At 45.1% G+C, this 16954-nt stretch overlaps 1 protein-coding gene across 1 annotated transcript in view; it reads right to left on the bottom strand.

Moving 5' to 3' along the window:
* Positions 1–16504, bottom strand: part of p4hb (prolyl 4-hydroxylase, beta polypeptide) — a 37990-nt gene extending 21486 nt beyond the window's left edge. The window contains exons 1-3 of the mRNA XM_052032716.1: positions 16209–16504; positions 6311–6517; positions 2072–2205 (exon numbers count right to left, since the gene is read on the bottom strand). Of these exons, the coding sequence (XP_051888676.1) occupies positions 2072–2205; positions 6311–6517; positions 16209–16347 (480 nt within the window). The 5' untranslated portion in view covers positions 16348–16504. The remainder of the gene's footprint in view (positions 1–2071; positions 2206–6310; positions 6518–16208) is intronic.
* Positions 16505–16954: the final 450 nt, after the last annotated feature.

Genomic DNA, 16954 nt, shown 5'->3' with positions numbered 1-16954 from the left:
AATTGTGCCAAACATGTCCCTACTGTAGAAATTACTAGGGTTACCCATAGTCCTCTATTTTTCTAAGCTCCATGTACCTATCCAAAAGTCTCTTAAAAGACCCTATCATACCCCCCACCACCACCGCTGCTGGCAGCCCATTCCACACACTCACCACTGAGTAAAAAAAACTTACCCCTGACATCTCCTCTGTAGCTACTCCCCAGCACCTTAAACCTGTGTCCTCTTGTGGCAACCATTTCATGAGCCCTAGGAAAAAGCCTCCAACTATCCACACGATCAATGCCTCTCATCATCTTATACATCTCTATCAGGTCACCTCTCATCCTCCATCACTCCAAGGAGAAAAGGCCAAGTTCATTCAACCTGTTTTCATAAGGCATGCTCCACAATCCAGGCAACGTCCTCGTACATCTCCTCTGTACCCTATGACTTCCACATCCTTCCTGTAGTGAGGCGACCAGAACTGAGCACAGTACTACAAGTAGGGTCTAACCAGGGTCCTATACAACTAACATTATATCTCTGCTCCCAAGTTCAATTCCACGATTGATGAAGGACAATACACCGTATGCCTTCTTAACCAGAGTCAACCTGTGCAGCTGCTTTAAGCATCCTATGGACTCAGACCCCAAGATTCCTGATCCTCCACACTGCCAAGAGTCCTACCATTAATACTATATTCTGCCATCATGTTTGACCTACCAACATGAACTATTTCACACTTATCTGGGTTGAACTCTATCTGCCACTTCTCAGCCCAGTTTTGCATCTTATCTATATACCGTTGTAACCTCTGACAGCCCTCCACACTATCCACAACAACTCCAACCTTTGTGTCATCCGCAAACTTACTAACCCATCCCTCCACTTCCTCAGCCAGGTCATTTATAAAAATCATGAAGAGTAAGGGTCCCTGAGGCACACCACTGGTCACTGACCTCCATGCAGAATATGACCTGTCAACAACCACTCTGCCTTCTGTGGGCCAGCTAGTTCTGGATCCACTATGCAATGTCCCCTTGGATCCCATGCCTCCTTACTTTCTCAATAAGCCTTGCATGGGATACCTCACCAAATGCCTTGCTGAAATCCATATACATTACATCTACTACTCTTCCTTCAATGTGTTTAGTCACATTCTCAAAAAATTCAATCAGGCTCATAAGGCAGGACCTGCCCTTGACAAAGCCACGCTGACTATTCCTAATCATATTATACCTCTCCAAATGTTCATAAATCCTGCCTCTCAGGATCTTCTCCATCAGCTTGTCAACCACTGAGGTAAGACTCACTGGAATATAATTTCTTGAATAAAGGAACAACATCCACAACCCTCCAATCCTCTGGAACCTCTGTCCCAATTGATGAGGCAAGGATCACCAGAGGCTCAGCAATCTCCTCCCTCACCTCCCACAGTAGCCTGGGGTACATCTCATACTGTCCCGGCAACTTATCCGACTTGATGCTTTCCAAAAGCTCCAGCACATCCTCTTTAATATCTACATGCTCAAGCTTTTCAGTCTGCTGCGAGTCATCACTACAATCACCAAGATCCTTTTCCATTGTGAATACTAAAGTATTCATTAAGTACCTCTGCTATTTCCTCCAGATCCATACATAGGCTTGTAAAGAGCTTTTGGCACATTGCCCTTCATAAATCAGGGCACTGAATACAGGAGTTGAGATATGTTGAAGTTGTACAAGACATTAATACCAATACAATTCTACACAAACAATCCTACGTGCTAAGTAGCAAGTCAAGCTGTCCAGTTTAGTATATCCAACTGCATTTGTGGTATGTGTTGTATAATACTTTAGTCCATTCTCCCCACAGACAGTATTCATTTCCTGACCAATGAAAAGACAGTTGTGGGAAATGTAGTTAGCGGCTTGTAAAAATGATTCAAGCACATGGCAGCTTAACAGACACCGAATCTACCGTACACCACACACAAACAGGTAGCTAGTAACAGTACAGCTCCCTTACCAGCATTATATAGCGCCCTCACTGTGGCAGAGCTGCATTAGCTTGTCCATGTTTCACAAATCTTGAAGCAATAATCAGTACCTTGAAAAACCCCATGACAACCACTTCAGAGGAGTCCACCAGCTTCTCAGCAGCATCTGCCTCAGTGATGGTGTCTGCTGCAGGTCCAGTGCGTTTCTTCAGCCAGTTCACAATATCTTCATGCTGTCTTCCAGCTAAAGAGAGTCAAACATTTTAAAGGCATTGTACTTATTTGAAGAGATTTCTGGATATCAAGAGAATCAAGGGAGGCGTGGATAGTGCTGGACAATGGAGCTGAAGTGAGTGATAATGAATGGCAGAGCACACCTCAATGGACAAGATTTTAACTACTCCTGTTCCTCTAGTTCTCAATTCTTGCTTTAAACTAGTAAGCATTGTACTTTCCTCAATAACCAAGTGACTGAATCCAATATTGTGTTCTTCATGGGATAAACTAATCTCATTACAACTACCTTCAAACCCAGAGATAAACAGCACTAGACTAGTGCAATGCAGAGACAGGACTAGCACAACTGTCACTATCTCCACTCTGTCCTCTATCACCTACCACCCCTCCTCACCTGGATGCTATCGCTTGCCAGTTCTTCCTCTACCCCTTCCCCTCACCTCTCTATACTGGCCATCTCCCTGCCTAGATGAAGGGTATCAACCCAAAACATCAACTGTACACTTCCCTCAAACAGATGCTGCCTGACCCACTGAGGTCCCCAAAGCCATTTGTTGCTTTGCACTAGGTTAGTGCAGTCTGCACTTTGGAGGAATAACCTACAACACTGATACACCGAGTGAAAAGATGACAGGATCCATTGAATTACCTTTCTGCCTGTCTCTTCCACTGCTGTTTATTCTTAAAATCTGCTATGAATTGGAGTTTAAGAATATGCTAATCAGGGTAGATGAAATAACTATGTAAAGGGAGGTTGCTATGGAGCACAAACACCAGCTGGAACTGCCTGGACCAAATGGTTTGTTAGCACTGCTAATTCCACAGATTCACTGTAGTGTAAATTGGCTGCAACCCCCAGACCCTTTAATCATCGTGGTTGGGATTTTAATGGAAGATGTGAGCTGTTAAATTCCAAGTTTATAATCTCTTAAATTACAGATTTCAGTGGCAAAATTCATGACTCCCCATAAAGCTACTTCTGTCATTAGCATTTTGAGTGGTGTACATTTACACAGAAATATGCAATTGTACCTTCTGTTAAAACCAGCCACCTCATACATCTCTGCAAACAGCAGTCTATTCTCAGACAGTGATCATTAAATTATTGCACTAGAGTTGGGTTCCTGAAGCCACAGCAGCAGCCTGTGTGGCTCCTAACTATCATTAGCTGGTTAAGCCCAAAGCAAAAAGTACACTATTTAAAGGCCAGTTTAAAAATAGCACAGCTTCCCTATAAATCTGAGTTTGATGTTCACCTAGCTACTCTTTTGAGGAGTTGGGGGTGGGGGGTGGGGAAAGAAGGGGGAGGAGAGACCAGGACTTCAAGGGTCAGCTGGCAAAGAACCCTAAACTTTAGATGGCCAAACAGAGCAAGGTCAATCCAGTCCACAGTGTATACATCAGTAAAAGCACTGAACTGGCGAGATGTGTCACAAAAAGGCAATACAGCTCATTTGGCAAATCAGATTGCAGATCTCCTAGGGCTCAGCAAACATAAAACTCACCAATCACAACTGGGCACTGGTGAGGAGTATCAGTGCAAGGTCTCTGCCATCAAAAAGCCACAGTCACCAACTGTGGAGGTTTAAAGGGAAACAAATGCTCCAAGTACTCAGCAGATCAGGCAGCATCTGAAGCAGCTTTCAACTGAAGGATCGAGCTAAAGATGCTACCCAACCTGATGAACATTTCAAGCACCTTGTTTTAATTGCAGATTTCTTGTATTTGCCACTTCTTGCTTTTTAATCATCTGAACAATGCCTGTGCTCAGTCTTGCCCTTTACAAAACAGATGGGACAATAAGTGTCTGTTGGGGTACTGCTTCACCTTTGACCAATGCAACAAACTGACTGTACAGGCAGCAGTCTAAACAAAGTTTACCATTTATCCTCAGCAAGAAATCCCTGTTGCAAAAGCATTTCAAAACAGCACTGCTCTAGACTAGTCGGTTTTAAGGCAGGGATCAGGATGCAAATTACTCAAGTGTTGACACCAAGGTTACAATTTGAGTGATAGAGGCAGTAACTCAACCGATGAAAAAGACCAGTTTCTTTCATCACTGCAGAAGAGAATTTCTATAAATACATTACAAATATTTATAGAGAAACCAGTAAAGTTATTGACCAGAGACTGTTTTACATCAGACTTCTGTAGGTTAAGGAAGTGTTACGTTTCAGTTTCAGTCACAGACAGTCTACAGGAAACCCACAAGAACAAATTTTCCCACCCAGAACTAATCAAACAGATCAAAACTAAAGCTTTACATTGCACCAAAATACAATTTAGCTTCAAATATGGAATGTCTTAAAGTCAGAATTTAGACTCAATCTTGACCAAGTTATCAGATTGAAGGAATCTTAACAGTTGAGTGTTAGAAAGGAAACATCAAAATATTCTGTCTTCATGTAGACCAACTACATCTGCACCAGTGTGACCCAGCAGCAAAGAAATGAAAGGCCCCATCAATGGAAGCACAAAACGTCTGTATGAATTTGCTACCCAGACTGCAAAATTAAGGCAATCGAGGATATTGACCCAGAGACTATGCATACCCACAATGAAGAAAACTGAACCCAAGTTTAATATCTTAAAGTATAGAACAAAAACTAACCACACTCCTGCAGTACCACAGCTCTAGCCAGCAGAAAGCTGAACAGTACATAACCACTAATTTCCCCCTCAAATTATAGTAGCAAAATGAGCAAGTACAAAGCAAATGCACTTCAGGGCAAGGATTCAGTACAATTTTGGGACATAATTTGCCAATAGAACACAACCACACGAGGACAATGAAGGCCAAATCTTGGCCTGTCAGTAGTTTGTACAAGTGAAAAGTAACTCCAATTTGCTAATCAGAGGATTATTGAAAAACAAAACAGTACAAATCATTTAGAAAAAGTACATCAATAAAGAATCACATTCAACACGGGTAAAGTCTGACTAATGGCTGAATTCTGTGGTAACAAGGAGTCATCGAGGGCAACCTATTGTGTCAAGGAAGAAGGCAGCAGAAGTTCTAGGATATTCCCAGTAACAATAAACAAACACCCATACACTTCCAGGTCAGAACCTCGTGCAATCTGAAGGGCAACCTGTATGTGATGTTCTCGTGAGCTTGCCACCCATGTCCTCAAAGTTGTTGATTTGGGAGGTCCAATATGGCAGGAAAATTAGAGAAGTCCAAGACATCTGGGGAAGGCAAATCAGGCAAGGGGATGAATAAATGACAGTATATGGAAAAAGAGAGGGGGACCTTGGAACATCTGCAGAAAGTATTGACAGTTTAAGACTGTTGAAGGAACATACATTTTGGGACTCCAGTTGCACAGCTAGAAGAACTGCCATCTCACAGCCCAAGCAACCGGCATTCAATCCTGATCTCCAGTGCTGTCTGTGTGGAGTTCATCTGTCTGTCTGGGTTTCACCTCAATTTGCTAGGTGGCAGGTTAATTGCCCTCTAAATTGTTCCTGGTGTGTAGATAAGTGGTTGATAGCCAGCAGAGTCAGCTTTCATGATGCTGTATGTCATGGAACTGCACACTTTATAAGTCGAAGCAATACCCCAGCAGAATTGAACCACTTTTGGTTCAAGTGACTGCCAAGTATGGCATACAATTCTGCTCACATTGCGGAAAAGACTGATGACACAAGATTGAGCATAGAGGAGACGTGGCAGGAAGTTGCATGGTCAATGAATGTTAGTTACATGGGGACTGGCTAGGCAAAAGGTTGTTTACTTTAGTTGAGGGAGGACTCAGTGTATAAACTTACAATCAGCCTAGAGGGGGTGATTAGGGTCCACTTCCTTAGAGGTCAATATCTGGAGGCAGATAATTGGAAGCAGGAGAGTTGTGAAAAATGTTCTCATCCATAGAATGGTCTGGGGACTGGAACTGAGAGATGGAAGCAAAAATCTTGCATCAAAAGTGCCTGATGAGTATTTAACAAGCCAGAGCATATGGTGTGGGGGATGGAGACAGACCAACTAGGGGAAGTAGAACTGGTTCAAATGAAATGACTCAAATTGGCTCCTTCACCATTTTTAAAATATTGATAGTACAGCTTTCTTCTAAGTGTATTTACTGCAATATTACAATAGAAATTTTCCATACCTGCATAATCCTTTGGGTTGTTCTTATCTCCATTTTTAAAAAACTTAATGGTTGGGTATCCCCTGACTGAAAACATCTGTGCCAGGTCTGATTCCTCAGTGGCATCTACTTTTGCCAGTCTGATCTCAGAGCCTTCTTCTTTCAGCTTTGCAGCAGCTTTGCTGTATTCTGGAGCAAGAGCCTTGCAGTGTCCACACCAGGGGGCATCTGTAGGGAGAACCAGCAAATGTAGAGTTAAAATTCAGGGTCACCCAAACTAAATTTCAAACATACTCCAGTGTTTAAAATGCAAACACCATCAGCGCATCTCACCACCACCAGTGCAAGTTCCCAAACCCATGTTAAAATATTTGCATGAGAAAAGCTTACATTGGGAACACATCAAAAGCCAAAGAATTTGAAAATTGTCCATTTCACATTCAGGAGCAGGACAGAGACAAAGATGCAAATAGGTTGAAAGTTAGTTTCCAGGTTATAGCTATCAATTCCTAGAACGGTTTCACAGAAATGGTGCAGCAATATTGCTGAACTCAAACAGCACTCAGCCAGATTTTTAGGCTGAAAAGATTAATTTTTTTTTTAAGGAAACTTGACTGTGCTATCATGCAGCAACATGGTACAGCTTGAAATGAAAGGTCTTACATATGATGAGCGTTTGTCGGCTCTTGGACTGTACTCACTGGAGTACAGAAGAATGACAGGGGACCTCAGACATTTAAAATGTTGAAAGGACTGGACAGAGTAGATGTGGTCAAGCTGTTTCCCTTGGTGGGTGAGTCCAGGACCAGAGGGCACAATCTTAGAATTAGAGGGTACAGGTTTAAAACAGATGAGGAGAAATTTCTTTAGCCAGAGGGTGGTGAATTTGTGGAATTCCTTGCCACGTACAGCAGTGGAGGCCAGATCATTGGAGGTGTTTAAGGAAGAGATAGATAGATATCTAAATAGCCGGGGTATCAAGGGATATGGGGATAAGGCTGGAAATTGGGGTTAGGTTTTTTGTTTTGCCCCCCCCCCCCCCCAATTTCTCATTTCTTTTTTCCTTTTCTGTGGAGCAGACTCAATGGGCTGAATGGCCTACTTCTGCTCCTTTGTCTTGTGAAATGTAGGTGTAGACAGGCAAGCACTTGCATCCCTACAGCAGGGCATTCCTTTGGTACTACAAAGCTTTGTCATTGCAAACTGCAAGAAATGTGGTGCAGGAAGCTTGTTGAAATTTCTTGAAGTTCACCGTTCTTAAGTAAGAGTATCATATCTGCTCCTTGCTGGATAACCCCTAGCACTATCAAAAGATGTTGGTGAAAAACTTGCTGCACAGTGTTCCCTTTAGCACCAATGACGAAGGCAAATCTCTAATACAGCATTCATAGTTTTCCACCAGTGCCAAATCTAGGGCAGATGAAATTGGAATGGACTTGAAAATGAGAAAATACCCCAAGTTTCTAACAAGACAAAACTGCAGACAAGGCTGGAAAGGATCTTCAGTTAGTGCAGCAATTGCTCAAAACAGCCACAGCATCCACACACTGTTGCCGAAGTTACCTTGCTGTACTAAAATAAAAACACAAGATACTCAGCAGTTCTGACAAAGGGTCTCCGAACTGAAATGTTAACAGTCTCTTCCCACAGATGCAGTCTGCTATGCTGAGTATTTCAAGCACTGTTTTTATTTTAGATTTCTAGCATATGCATTTTGATTAACCCTCCAGCACTAATTCTTCCCAATATTACTGGAGTGCTCATGCTTCCCAACCACTGCAAATTCAGCTCAATTCAAATAGCTGCCGAAAATACTCCAGAGGCACAAGCAGCTTGTAATGCCTTGACACCTGCAACCATTGATCCCAAATCACACATCCTCTTACCAAGAATCATTTTAATATGATCTTTTACAAACAAGCTTGTGCTAGGTAGATAGCTGCCAAAGAAATTACACCACCATACCACACACAAGAACCATCAATGAAGAGATTGAGGCAGTTGGCCAGGCAATGCAACCAATGCAGAAGACAGTTCCCTGTAGCTGATAAATCCAGAAGCAACTGCAGCCAAGTAATTAACAATGGATTCTGAGAAAATGACATTTTCAATGCAACCATAAAATGCCACTCAGTACCAGAACTGGCTTTGTACTTTCACCTTCCTGAAAGCAGCTGGCAGCAAAGCCTGCTGTTACATGTGTCTCTCCCCTCAAGATTGGTGGATGTTTGGTACCCCCACTGCTCTGATGCTTTTTTTTAAAATCAGGAAACATCTTTCACCAACCTTTGAAAGATCAGGCCCATCTTTAATGGGCAGCTATACCCATGCACTGTCGAGACAGAACAGGGGCCAAGGTACCAGATGACTCCCTCATGACCAATGATAGTGCCCTTACTATTGGCCTAACCTAAGTTTAGCCAAATCACCATGGACCAGTGTATCCTAATGGCACATCCACCACTAGTCACTTAATCTGAGAACTAAAAAAATGATAACACAACATACAACCTAATCATTATCACTGCAAATGGTAACTCGTCAGGGGGCAAGTTTTCAATTGGATCAGTGATGAAAAGACCCAAAGTTTGGGGGGGGGAAGGAGACTCTTCCTGGGCAATGCAAATATATGCACAACAGGAAAAGTTTTAAAAGCTGCAGCAAAAGCAATAATTAACCACAGAAACTCAAAGATAAACACTAGAAAAATGGCAGTTAGGTATGCTGAAATGTGCTTATTATTCTGGACCACACAACTTCTGTATTTGATGTGCCAATGTTGCTTAATCTAGCCATTCATGAACAGTGCCTTAAAATGAAGTGTGCCGGTCTCTCTGCCATCTTCAGTCAGCCCACGAAAACAGCACAGTAGCAGTCCTGCACTGTTACAAGGGTTGATGTGATGCAAAAAGTCTAATACCCTCTTAAGGACACAGTAGAGACTGCAGAGCATTCCAGATTCCAACCACTTTAGGATACTGAAAGGCCTGGATAGAGTGGACATGGAGAGGACGTTTCCAATAGTAGGAGTCTAGAACCTGAGGGCACAGCCTCAGAATAAAGGGACATCCCTTTAAAACTGAGATGACGAGGAATTTCTTCAGTCAGAGGGTGGTGAAACTATGGAATTCATTGCCACAGAGAGCAGTGGAGGCCAAGTCATTGTGTGCATTTAAGGCAGAGATTGATAGGTTCTTGATTGGTAAGGAGGTTAAGGATTACTTGGAGAAGGTGGGAGAATGGGGTTGGGAAAAAAAAATCAGCCATGATTGAATGGCAGGGCAGACTTGATGGGCCGAATTGCCTAATTCTGCTCCCATATCTTACCATCACATGTAAAAAGTTCTGTGTCATTTGAATCCCTTCCCCTTTGATAAATATGACTTCTAGTCTGACCCCAAGGAGTCTCCCATTATCCAACTCCTTCATTTTATATACTTCTTTCACATCTCCCCTCATTCCAGCTCACAGATCACATTCATAGAATCACTTAGATGTCTGCAACTTCATTACCACATGGGAGTTATTTTGCACCCTACCCTTCAAATGATCATTTGCAAATAGGAAACAATTTAGCATCAGAAGCACCACCCTAAAAATGGCTAAAATTTAATACTTCATGGGTCAAAGCTGTTCAGCACCAACTATTTCCCAAATCTGTTGTGATTAAAGGGACCTCTCCCAGAACAACTGGCCTCATCCTAGAGGAAAAGCCGCACTAATTCCTGATCCTTACAGTAAAAATAACCAGGGGATTGCAGTCCTCCACGTCAACAGCACACCATCAGGAGGAAAGCCATCTGATCCATGGAAACCAATGAGATGAGCAAAGTGATTGCAAGAGATGGCATACGTGCTTCCTTTATTCAATTACCAGACAGACCATTATATCCATCTGGGTGGCATTTTTTCATCTGGTTAACACTGCCTAGAAACAGGAATGAGACTGCTCATCACACAAGGGTCTTGGCAAGAGAACTCCCACTTTTCAGAATGTTCCTTTCATTTGATGGCACCCATAATCACACCCAAATTTGAAGTGCTGCACTGAAGACGTTAAATGTGTACTTTGTACTCACTAATCCTTTTGCACCCCACTACCCTTCTCTTGTCTACTTCATGACTGCCAAAAGAATCAGAATCATTTCGCAAGCAATTACAGCCTGCAGAGCTTAAAGGAATGCAGACACAATTCAATCACAGCACTTGAAGGAAACAAAGCCAGTAGGGATTGGACAGGATGAAGACCTCCTGTGCCCTTATCTTGCCACTCATCAACAGGTCTAAGATAGTAGGTAGCGAAGATAGTAAGAAGGATGGACAGGTAGAAAGTCAGGATAATCTGCTGATCAATAGAGGTACAATAAAATCAATAGCAGATACCAGTCTAAACATACTATATTTAAATGCACGTAGCATCAGGAATAAAGTAGATGACCTAGTGGCACAACTACAGGTTAATAAATATGACATCGTTGCAATCACTGAGTCGTGGCTTCATGATGGATGTGATTGGGAACTGAATGTCAAGGGGTATACAGTATATAGGAAGGATAGGAGGGTAGGCAGAGGGGGGGGTGTGGCCATGATGGTTAGTAGCGATATAAAATCAATAGAAAGGAAGGACATTGGGTCAGAGGAGGTGGAATCCTTATGGGTGGAGCTGAGAAATAGCAAGGGTAAAAGAACAATAATAGCAGTCATATATAGGCCCCCGAACAGCAGTCAGGAAGTGGACCATAAGTTGCAGATTGAGATAGAAAAAGCATGTCAGAGTGACAATGTGAAGATAATTATGGGGGATTTTAACATGAAGGTGGACTGGGAAATGCAGCAAGGAGGTAGTACTCAGGAGAGTGAGTTTGTGGAATGTCTAAGGGATGTTTTTCTGGAGCAACTTATTGAGGAGCCCACCAGGGGATCGGCTGTTTTGGATTGGGTGCTGTGTAGTGAACCCGAGGTGATTAGGGAACTAAAGGTAAAGAAACCACTGGGAACAAGTGATCACAATATGATTGAGTTTAGTTTCAAGTTTGAGAAGGAGAAGCTGATAACTGGTGTATCGATATTTCAGTGGAATAAGGGAAATTACAAAGGTATGAGAGATGAGTTGGCCCAAATTGATTGGAGGAGTAAGTTAGCTGGAGGGACAGCAGAGGAAAAATGGAAGAAATTTCTACAGGAAATAAGGACAATGCAGGACAGATACATTCCAAGAAAAAAGAAGGTTTTGAATGGAAAAAAGGCACAGATGTGGATAACGAGGGAGGTGAAGGATAAAATAAAAGCAAAAGGGGCGGCGTACAAAGTAGCAAAAATTAGTGGGAAAACAGAAGATTGGAACGATTTTAAAAATCTGCAGAGAGAAACTAAGAAGGTCATTAGGAAAGCAAAGATGAGTTACGAAAGGAAGCTGGCGGACAACATTCGGAAGGATTCTAAGAGTTTTTTTAAATACATAAGGAATAAAAGAGAGACACGGGTTGACATAGGACCAATTGATAACGGTGCAGGAGGTATTATAATGGATGATAGTGAGATGGCAAGGGAATTGAATGAATATTTTGCATCGGTCTTCACCGTGGAGGACATAAGCAATGTGCCCATTAGTCAGGAGTCTCACGAATTGGAGCTGAGTTCAATTGAAATTAATAGGGAGAAGGTGCTTGGAAAACTAAAGGGGCTTAAGGCTGATAAGTCTCCCGGACCGGATGAGGTGCATCCCCGGGTTCTGAAGGAGGTGGCTGTGGAGATAGCGGAGGCGTTGGCGATTATTTTTCAGGAATCGATAGATTCTGGCATGGTTCCGGAGGACTGGAGGGTAGCGAATGTAGTTCCGTTGTATAAGAAAGGTGGGAGGCAGCACAAAGGCAATTACAGACCTATTAGTCTGACGTCAGTGGTGGGAAAATTATTGGAGTCTATCCTCAAGGAGGAGGTTACCGAATACCTAGAGGCGCAAGGCAAGATAGGACCTAGTCAACATGGTTTTGTGAAGGGGAGGTCCTGTCTGACCAACCTATTGGAGTTTTTTGAAGAAATCACAGGTAGGGTGGATAAGGGAGAGGCGGTAGATGTTGTGTATTTAGACTTTCAAAAGGCCTTCGATAAGGTGCCTCACAAGAGACTGATTAATAAGATGAGAGGTCATGGAATTATGGGCAGGGTAGCAAAATGGGTGGAGAATTGGCTGGTTGGCAGGAAGCAAAGGGTGGAAATAAAAGGATCTCGTTCTGGTTGGTTACCGGTTACTAGTGGTGTGCCGCAAGGGTCGGTGTTGGGGCCTCTCCTTTTTACCTTGTACATCAATGATTTGGATGATGGAATAAATGGTTGTGTGGCTAAGTTTGCGGATGACACCAAGATAAGTGGAGGAGTAGGGAGCATAGAGGAAATAGAAAGAATGCAGAGGGACCTAGACAGTTTAGGAGAATGGGCAAGGAAATGGCAGATGAGATTCAATGTTGAGAAATGTGCAGTTGTACACTTTGGAAGTAGAAATAAGCGGGTAGATTATTATCTAGAAGGAGAGAAGATTGATAGTGCGGTAGTACAAAGGGACTTGGGGGTACTCGTACAAGATACCTTAAAAGTTAACCACCAGGTTGGATCGGTGGTTAAGAAAGCGAATGCTATGTTGGCATTCATCTCGAGAGGTATAGTGTATAAAAGTAAGGAAGTGTTGATGAGGCTCTACGGGGCGCTAGTGAGGCCTCATTTGGAATACTGTGCGCAGTTTTGGGCCCCGCATCTTAGGAAGGATGTGCTGACGTTGGAGAGGGTTCAGAGGAGATTTACGAGAATGATTCCAGGAATGAAAGGGCTTAAGTATGATGAGCGTTTGTCGGCTCTTGGACTGTACTCGCTGGAGTACAGAAGGATGAGAGGGGACCTCGTAGCGACATTTAAAATGTTGACAGGTAAGGATAGAGTAGATGTGGCTAGGCTGTTTCCCTTGGTGGGCGTGTCCAGGACCAGAGGGCACAATCTTAGAATTAGAGGGTACAGTTTCAAGACAGAGATGAGGAGAAGTTTCTTTACCCAGAGGGTGGTGAAATTGTGGAACTCCTTGCCACGCACAGCAGTGGAGGCCAGATCAGTGGGGGTATTCAAGGAGGAGATAGACAGATATCTAAATAGTCAGGGTATCAAGGGATATGGGGATAAGGCTGGCAAATGGGATTAGAATAGTTTTTTTTTCTCTCTTTTTTTCCCCACCCCATTTCTTTTTCCCTTTTCCTTGGAGCAGACTCGATGGGCCGAATGGCCTGCTTCTGCTCCCTTATCTTGTGATCTTGAGAGTTCCTTTAAATGAATTTACACTACTCAAAAATTAGTTGCTGCAGGTTCCTTATTCCAACTCCTCTGGGTAAAGTATTTCTCCTGAATGCTACTTGATTTTGAGACAAACTTTAAAATATACAACCCACAGATACAGGAGCCTGAGGGCACATACCACCAATCTCAAGGACAGTTTCTATACCACTGTGATAACACTATTGAACAGTTCCCTTATACGATAAGATGGACTCTTGACCTTACAATCTACTTGCTTGTGACCTTGCATCTTATTGTCTACCTGCACTGCACTTCCCCTGTAGCTGTGACACTTTACTCTGTATTCTGTTATTGATTTTACCTGTACTACCTCAATGCACTCTGTACTAACTCAATGTAACTGCACTCTGTAATGAATTGACCTGTACAGTTTGTAAGACAAGCTTCTCACTGTATCTCAGTACAAATGACAATAATAAACCAATACCAATGAAGAGGCAATAATCTTATTCGCACTTAACTATTTTAAAGCCGCTCCAACAGTTTATACTATATCAAGTTTTTTTTATTTCTACACAAAAAAGTCACTGCAAACAACCTGGTGGCTGCTGCCCAAAACTGTTAGCTTCTTATAACGATGGGCTTGCTAATTCAAGTGATTTGTTGTTCAACAGGGCAGGACAACCATCTACTTTTCAACAACTGTACATAGCTGCTGCTTGAGCAGTCAGGGCACTAGAACTCCAGGTTACAAAATATGCCCAGAAGACAACCCCACAAGTCAGAAAGCAAGTACTTTCAGAGCAACAGATCAAATCTCTTCCCCAGTTTGGAGCAGTATCCAGGTCGCCTTATGATGTATGGTCTATAACTGACCCAAGCACACTTCAAAAACTGACAGGTAATTAAATCATGTATACTATGATTTAATCACGTACACTATGACTGCCCTAACAAACTAAAGTTAACAGATCACTGGGGCTAGTTGTTATAAATGCAAGCTTGAAGCCAGTTAAGACCTCAGTATCCCCATGAACATACACCCTTGATTTAAACACCTTCGTTCGATTTTTCCATCCTCAATTCACCAGCACTAAAGTTCATTAAAAGGCAAACATTCTCGTATCGCCTATCACAAAAGCCAGTTTATCGAGGCGGTGACAAGTTTCCGAGTAACAATATCGATCCCTTACCCCTTAACCTACAATGGAGATAAATTTACAGTAACCAATTAACCAATATTTCAAATTAATCGACAGTCGGTTTATCATTGAAGTGTGGATGGCTAACGTCTCAAATCATGCGTTATTCTTGCGGTTTCTGAGAAAGCTTGGCACAATTCAAACTCGGAGCACACTGGAGCCGAGAGGGACACACCCTCCCGCAATCGCCAAGGAATCCGAGGGTAAGGAAGCGAGCCACTGGTCTTCGCACACGTCAACTTAAAGCTGCTGCAGAACGTCCGCCCCCTCCATTTTTGCGAATCGCTAGTGGACAACTCGAGCTATCAATTAGCCCGGTCCCTCCCGTTTACACCGACAGCTTCCCCCCCGCTGCGAGTACGTGCGACTCGGCGCAAATGCATTGTATGCGAACCACAAGGAAGCATTAAGATTCCGAGTATGGGAAGAATGCAGAACTGTTGAATTAAAAACGCAATCAGCTCGGTTCTAACGAAATCTCTCTTCCTTCACATCCCAAGAGAATTGAGCATCTCCAGCATATGCCTCATTTTTAAAAATCCAGTATCATTTAGTTGCCCTTCCCAAATTAGGCCCTTCCCCCAGGCATGCAGACAAACAATGCAAAGAAATATCAGAACACCATGAAAAACACCTCTTTAATAAACCTTGAGTCTGAAAAGAGACGGTCAGATTGACAGCGAAAGCTTCATGGGCACCCCCACAGACGCCCCTACTCCAGCCGGACAGCAGCTGCCATAACCACAGCCTCCACTTAACCACCGTCACCATACTGAAAGACAAAACACTGCAGCTCAGCCCAGCTGGAAGCAGCGCCATGCGGCCCCGTGGTGGGAGGCACGAGTCTCGGTTCTGGTCACCCCAGGGAGATGAGCATCTGCTTTTAAAGTTTGGGGGGGGGGGGGGGGGGGAAGCTAGCTTACTCGCCGCTAACTTAACTAGTTAAGCAATGCAGTGGTTAATTTCACAACTGAACCCCACCGAGTGACCCGACTCCCGGGGCAGGGCTGTCCCGCCACTCCACCCACCCCTCAGGCCCGGGACACCACGTTATCCCCATCCCCTCTCCCTGCCAGTGGTAGGCCCCCGTGACTCTACCCCCACCCGTTTCCTTCCCCCGCACCCCCACCCCCCCCCCCCGTCTCTGCCCCCTCCACCCCACACCCCCCGGACCCCGTCCCTGCCCCCTTCCCACCCGGGCCTGTCCCTGCCCCCTCCCCCCTCCTGTCCCTGCCCCCTCCACCCTTCCCACCCGGGCCTGTCCCTGCCCCCTCCCCCCTCCTGTCCCTGCCCCCTCCACCCTTCCCACCCGGGCCTGTCCCTGCCCCCTCCACCCTTCCCCACCCCCCCGGGCCTGTCCCTGCCCCCTCCCCCCTCCCCGGGCCTGTCCCTGCCCCCTCCCCTCTCCACCCTGCCCCCTCCCCCCGGGCCGCACTCACAGAACTCCACCAGCAGGTGCCGGTGCTGCCGCAGCGCCTCCTCGAAGTTGTCCTTCTTCAGCACCAGCACGTCGTCCTCCTCGGGGATGTCGGCGGCCAGGGCCAAGGCGACGAGACCCAGCAGGCGCACGGGCCACATGGCGGAGCGGGAGCGGACTGGACGGCGGTGAGTGCGGGCGGGCGAGCGAGGCCGGGGCTCCTCGGGCGGGCGGGCGGGCGAGGCCGGGGCTCCTCGGGCGGGAACGTGGCAGCGGCGACGCGAGCGGACGGGGCAGAAGGAAGCGCCCGGCCGCGCAGGCGCTTAAATCACCGCTTAGCGGCTCGTGGAGCGACCTGATTGGCCGCAGCCCGGACGCCGGAAGTGAAGCTCGGTCGAAGGGCAGCCGGTTCCCGCCAGCATCAATCATGGCGGTCAGTCGGCCTGGGGGTGAGGGATGGAGAGTGTTGGAAATGGTGGGTGAGGCGGTAGGAGCCCCCTCACGGCCAGAGGTGCCTCTCCCTGACCTGTCCCACCCCATTCCCACCGAGGGAGGGAGATATTGCCCTCCTGACCACCCCTACTCCATGTACAAACTGGGGAGACCTCTGTGTCTTCCCCCTGACCCAGTCCAGGGAGAAGGAGGCTCGTCAAGGAGAGACGAACCTCTCCTGGACCAGCTCTGCTGCACCCAGAGAGAGAGAGGGAGAGAAGTCTCCCCTAGGCTGGTCCCACTCCAAAGAGAGAGAGGGGGTCCCCTTGACCCCCC

Source organism: Pristis pectinata, chromosome 18 (genome assembly GCF_009764475.1).
Source record: "Pristis pectinata isolate sPriPec2 chromosome 18, sPriPec2.1.pri, whole genome shotgun sequence".
Taxonomy (NCBI): domain Eukaryota; kingdom Metazoa; phylum Chordata; class Chondrichthyes; order Rhinopristiformes; family Pristidae; genus Pristis; species Pristis pectinata.
The sequence above is the reverse complement of the archived record's forward strand: the minus strand, read 5'-3'. Positions and strand labels throughout refer to the sequence as shown.